The 6282-nt window shown below is 50.4% G+C and overlaps 1 protein-coding gene across 1 annotated transcript; it reads right to left on the minus strand.

The window, feature by feature from the left end:
- Positions 1-475: 475 nt before the first annotated feature.
- LOC138861214 (putative proline-rich protein 21) lies at positions 476-5092 on the minus strand (the record flags this gene model as incomplete). Its single annotated transcript, XM_070120121.1, has 4 exons — positions 4964-5092; positions 4124-4223; positions 3817-3943; positions 476-1589 (listed from the first exon to the last, which is right to left on the minus strand). Coding segments are annotated over exons 1-4 (1470 nt in total), but the record flags the coding sequence as incomplete, so codon positions are not given.
- Between the last annotated feature and the right edge of the window lie 1190 nt (positions 5093-6282).

Genomic DNA, 6282 nt, shown 5'->3' on the forward strand with positions numbered 1-6282 from the left:
AAAACCTAAAAACACAGGAGGAAGAATAGTTGGAAAGAAACCGCATTAAAAGGGACCAAACGAAGCAGCAGCAAAAGACGACGACGAAGAGAAGAACAACAACGAAGAGCAATGAACGAAGAAGAGGAGGGAGAAGCAGAATGAAGACGACGACGAAAGAATAGAACAACAACGAAGAAGAGGAGGAGGGACAAGAATAAAGAAGACAAAAGATACGAGACGATAATGCAGCGTTGACGAGATTTCCCAGAGATAGCGCGACTAGAGAGAAACCGCCGTGGCCGTGGTGAGGGAGTCGGGTCGGGCCGGGAGGGGTGGGTCGGGCCGTGGGAGGAGTCGGGTGGGCCGTGGGAGGGGGGTCGGGGTGGGCCGGTGGAGGGAGTCGGGTGGGCCGGGTGAGGAGTCGGGTGGGCCGTGTGGGAGCGGGTGGGCCGGGGGGGAGTCGGGTGGGGGGCCGTGGTGAGGGAGTCTGGGCCGTGGCGAGGGAGTCTGGGCCGTGGCGAGGGAGTCGGGGCCGTGGCGAGGGAGTCTGGGCCGTGGCGAGGGAGTCTGGGCCGTGGCGAGGGAGTCTGGGCCGTGGCGAGGGAGTCTGGGCCGTGGTGAGGGAGTCTGGGCCGTGGTGAGGGAGTCTGGGCCGTGGTGAGGGAGTCTGGGCCGTGGTGAGGGAGTCGGGTCGGGCCGTGGTGAGGGAGTCGGGTCGGGCCGTGGTGAGGGAGTCGGGTCGGGCCGTGGTGAGGGAGTCGGGTCGGGCCGTGGTGAGGGAGTCGGGTCGGGCCGTGGTGAGGGAGTCGGGTCGGGCCGTGGTGAGGGAGTCTGGGCCGTGGTGAGGGAGTCTGGGCCGTGGTGAGGGAGTCTGGGCCGTGGTGAGGGAGTCTGGGCCGTGGTGAGGGAGTCTGGGCCGTGGCGAGGGAGTCTGGGCCGTGGCGAGGGAGTCGGGGCCGTGGCGAGGGAGTCTGGGCCGTGGCGAGGGAGTCTGGGCCGTGGCGAGGGAGTCTGGGCCGTGGCGAGGGAGTCTGGGCCGTGGCGAGGGAGTCTGGGCCGTGGCGAGGGAGTCTGGGCCGTGGCGAGGGAGTCTGGGCCGTGGCGAGGGAGTCTGGGCCGTGGCGAGGGAGTCTGGGCCGTGGCGAGGGAGTCTGGGCCGTGGCGAGGGAGTCTGGGCCGTGGCGAGGGAGTCGGGGCCGTGGCGAGGGAGTCGGGGCCGTGGCGAGGGAGTCGGGGCCGTGGCGAGGGAGTCGGGGCCGTGGCGAGGGAGTCGGGGCCGTGGCGAGGGAGTCGGGGCCGTGGCGAGGGAGTCGGGGCCGTGGCGAGGGAGTCGGGGCCGTGGCGAGGGAGTCGGGGCCGTGGCGAGGGAGTCGGGGCCGTGGCGAGGGAGTCGGGGCCGTGGCGAGGGAGTCGGGGCCGTGGCGAGGGAGTCGGGGCCGTGGCGAGGGAGTCGGGGCCGTGGCGAGGGAGTCGGGGCCGTGGCGAGGGAGTCGGGGCCGTGGCGAGGGAGTCGGGGCCGTGGCGAGGGAGTCGGGGCCGTGGCGAGGGAGTCGGGGCCGTGGCGAGGGAGTCGGGCCGTTCGAATGGGTGATGTGTCGAATGGGGATCTGTCGGGGCTTCGCGTAATGGGTGGTGGGGCGTGATGTGTGAATGCGAATGGGTTCAATTAATGGGGGGGGCGGGGTTGTATCGTGTTGGATTTATGGGGGTTTTGAGCTGGGTAGGCCTATGGGATAGGGTGGGGTATGCATCTTTTTTCTTTTTTTAGGTTGTGAGTTAAGTGTGTGTGTTGTGTTGTGTTGTGTTGTAGGCCTATGTGATAGGGTGGGGTATGCAGGATTTTTTTTGTGAGGTTTTGAGGTTGTTGTTGTTTAAGTGTGCGTGTTGCATTGTAGGCCTATGGAGAGAGTAGAGATTTATTATCACCAATAAGACTGTCATCTTCATCACTATCATTATCACCAACATTGTTTTTTTCGAAGTTGTGATCATCTTTATTACCTTGGAACATCACACACACCATTGTTTGTCAGTCATCACCACCGACCTTCGTCTTCACCATTATCGTAATTATCACCATCATTATCGTCATCGTCACCGTCATCATCCAAACTCCACGCGTCATGCGTCATCATTATCACATCACCATCATCACCACTTTCATAGTCATCGTCACCATTATCATCACTGTCATTACTCATATGACACTCGCACGGTCGACACGGCACGACACTCGAGCGCAGTGGCAAGGGGTGGGGGTGGGGGGGGAGGGGGCAAGGGGCAGGGGGCAAGAAGCAGCTAAGTCACCCATAAGGACGGTTTTCCCATAACTCCACCGGTAGCCGTAGTGGGAGTGAATGACACGGCAAAGACTTTGTCCAAATATTTCAGAGAAAGTTACTCCTCCTACTCCCCGTATTCCTCCTCCTCCTCCTCCTCCTCCTTCCCGTATTCCTTCTCCTGCTTTTGTATTACTTCTCCTCCTCCTCTTCCTCCCCGTATTCCTCCTCCTCCTCCTCCTTCCCGTATTCCTCCTCCTGCTTTTGTATTAGTCCTCCTCCTCCTCTTCTTCCCCGTATTCTTCCTCCTCCTCCCCGTATTCCTCCTCCTCCTACTACTACTCCTTCCCGTATTCCTCCTCCTACTTTTGTATTATTATTCCTCCTCCTGCGTTTGTATTATTCCTACTCCTCCTTCCTCCTCTTCTCGTATTCCTCCTCCTCCATCTCTTCTTATTCCTCCCGTATTCCTCCTCCTCATCCTCCCATATTCATACGCTTCCTTTCCTCCTCCACTTCCCTCTCCCTCCCTCCCATACTCCCTCCTCCCTCCCTTTTTCTGCCTCCCCCTTCCCTCCCTTGCTTCCTCTCCCTCCTTTTTTCTTCCTATTTCTCTCCTTCCTTCCTCCCTACGTCTTACCCTCCCGCACCCTCCCTTACCCTTCCTTCCTCCCTCCCATAAATCTCACCCTCCTTTACCTTCTCCTTCCTCCCTCCCCTCCCCTACGTCTTGCCCTCCTCCTCCCTCCCCTCCCTTTACTCCCCTACGTCTCACCCTCCTCCTCCCTCCTACCCACTCTCCCTTCCACCTTCCTTAGAATTCAGTCTTGTTCCTAGGTTGCAAATGGGAGAGGGGGGGGGGTATGTGGTGAGGGCGGGGAAGGGTAGGGTATATGAGGTAGGAAGGCAAAGACAGAAAAAGGGACAGACAGACAGAAACACAGACAGACAGAAAGACAGGGTAGACATTGCAATAAGGTCTATTTTCGCGACGCTGTTAAACCCCTCAGCCACGCCTTTTATGAACTGAGAAAAAGATAAAGAGAAAAACAGGTGTATTTGAAATCGATTAATAGATTACATTTATAAAACGTAGTTTATATAGATCCCATTTGCTTTCATTCTGAATGTAACTCTACACATATCTATAGGCATGTATCTGTCTTTATTTATTATTATTATTATTATTATTATTATTATTATTATTATATATATATATATATATATATATATATATATATATATATATATATATATATATATATTTTTTTTTTTTTTTTTTTTTTTTTTTTTTTTTTAATCTAAAATTTCAGCTTTTTTTTTTTACCTTCTTTTCCGTATATTTCACTCACTGTACCGCACTATACGTCACTGTACCTTGATGTATTGCACTGTAACTCACTAATTGTGCCGTACTGTACCTTCCTGTATTGTGCTGATGCTTGTTTCTCCTCACTGTACCTCACTGGTCTTGGTGCTTGAGGACTGACCTAATTCTCGAAGGTTGACCTAACACTTGGTGAATGATTCGTTAATTTCTTGAGGGAGGACTTACCGCTTGAGGGTTTCTTTGGTTAGAGGGCGAGTGCTTGCTTGAGGGTTGACCTGATTCTCGAGGGACGTCTCAGCACTTGAGTTATGACTTAGTGCTTGAGGGACAGCTTGAGACTTGTCTTCGGCACCTTAGGGGAAATGAACACTCAATACTTGGACTACAACTTAGTACTTCCCTTAACACTTGAGGGAAGGCTGAGCACTCAGGTTAACACTTGAGGGACAACTTGGCACTTACCTTAACACTTCACAAATAATACTTGAGCTACAACTTTACGCTCACGTTAACACTTGAGGGACAACTTCACACTTTAACACGGCGGGGAATCTTCGCGCTTGAGTTACAACTTGGCACTTTACGGAAGGTATTTTTTCTGAGTGTGTGCTCGAGGAATATATAACCTGCTCCTTGAGGAAAAGAAATGAGACTTGAGGAGTAAATAGGAGTGGTTTAAGAAATTACATAACTCTTGAAGTGGTGTGAATGGATTTAGATTTGTTTTATTTAGTTTAAACACTATTTATTTACATGTTTATTTGCTATTATTTATTTCTAATTAGTAATGGTACTTGATCTTTCATTTGGAGTTTGTTAGTTTTTTAAGTAATATTTTAAAAGCAATATTTTTACGTTTTCATGATAGTGTTTGTTATTTTTGTCCTACTTTTTTTAACACTTCTCTTAAAATGCTGTTAGATCAGTGTATAGAGAAAACAAATTGGTGAGTAAATATGTTGATGAAAAGGGTAAATAGAGTTAGATTGAAAAAGTGACAGATGCAAAGCGAGAGATAGATTGAGATAAACACAAAGGTATGCAGCCATAGAAACAACAACAGCAAAAAGAAAGTGAGGTAGAAACAAAACGATAAACCGATTGAGATGGATACAAAAAATATAAACCGACTTAGATACAAAGACGATAACAAAATGAGGAAGACACAAAAGATAAACCGATTGTAATGGATACAAAAAAGATAAACCGACTTAGATACAAAGACGATAACAAAATGAGGAAGACACAAGATAAACCGATTGAGATGGATACAACAAAAGATAAACACAGATACAAAAAGATAAACAAACAGTGATGATCATTAAAGTAATATGGAATGTCTTGCCCTTGTGGAGGGAGAGGCGGCACCAACCTGCACTGGCCTCTTGAACAGTGCCAAGAGGACTCTCCAGAGGGCGTCGCCGGGGCTAGGCACTTGTTGGTGCCACCTTGAGAGGAGGAGGAGGAAATGGCGGAGAGGGAGAGGGGGGGGATAGGACATGGAGGTAAGAGCGAGAGATATTTAAAGAGAAAACGAGGGAGAGAGGGAGACGGGTGATGAGAGTGGGAGGAAGGCAGGTAAGGAATGAAGGAAGTAGTGAGGGAGGGAGGTAAGGAATGAAGGAGGTAGGAAGGGATGGAAGTAAGGAGGGAGGGAGTTAGGCATGTATGTATTCATTTGGATAGGTGGGTAGGTGGACGGGTATATAGGTAGAGAGGGAGATAGATAGATAAGTAGGTAGTTAGGTAGATTGGTTGGTTGGTGAAAAAGCTGAGAGGACCGGAAGAGATTTCAAAGATTTAGTTTTAATTCCATTTGTTACAATGGATATTCTTTGCTGTGAAGTGTAGTCCGTTGAATTGCTTCTAAACCACCCCCTGTACGCAAGGAATGGCCGGGGTTGCCATCCACTGGCAGCGCGCAGGATCGAACGCGGGTCAGCAAGATTGCAAGACGAATACGTAACCATTGCCCTTCAGAGACAGAGACAGAGAGAGAAGGTAGGTAGGTAGGTAAGTAAGTAAGGTAGCTAGCTAGCTAGGGAGGGAGGGAGGGAGGGGAGGGGAGGGAGGGGAGGGGAGGGGAGGGGAGGGAGGGGGAATGCAAAGTAGACAAAGACAAAGGTAGTGAAAGTAGCAGTAGCATTAGTTGTGGTTGTTATTGTAGTATGTTCTGGTTATTAACGATGTTTTTAAATAGTTATGGTGGTAGTTGTTGCTGCAGCAGTCGTTGTCGTAGATGGTGGGGATGGTGCAATACCACCTGTTGTTGCTATTGTTGCAGTAGTTGTTCTTGCTGTAGTTGTAATTATTGTTGTATTTAGTTGTAGTAGTAGTTTTATTGTATTTTGCTGTAGTAGTTGTAATTATTCCCTTAGTAGAACCATCAACAACTGTTGCCGCAAGTAGTTACAGTAGTTAATAGTCTTAGTTATAATGTATTAGTAGTTGTTGGCGTTAAACTTCCTAATAAATTCCAGGACGGAGAAAAAATCCGTCGCCATTGAAGCATTGCATGTCCGGGTGCAGGAGGCGGAGGACGCGGTGCACGTTGCATAGCCTCTCATTAAGGCCCCGTGCAGTGTGCAATGGCCCTCCGTTAGGCTGCGATTTGTGGCACTCTGCGATGCCTGGCACTGCTCATTAGGGGGGGATATGGGAAGGGAGGGATATGGGAAGGGAGGGAAGTGG

This window comes from Penaeus vannamei, unplaced genomic scaffold, assembly GCF_042767895.1.
Source record: "Penaeus vannamei isolate JL-2024 unplaced genomic scaffold, ASM4276789v1 unanchor2974, whole genome shotgun sequence".
In the NCBI taxonomy this organism is placed as follows: Eukaryota; Metazoa; Arthropoda; class Malacostraca; order Decapoda; family Penaeidae; genus Penaeus; species Penaeus vannamei.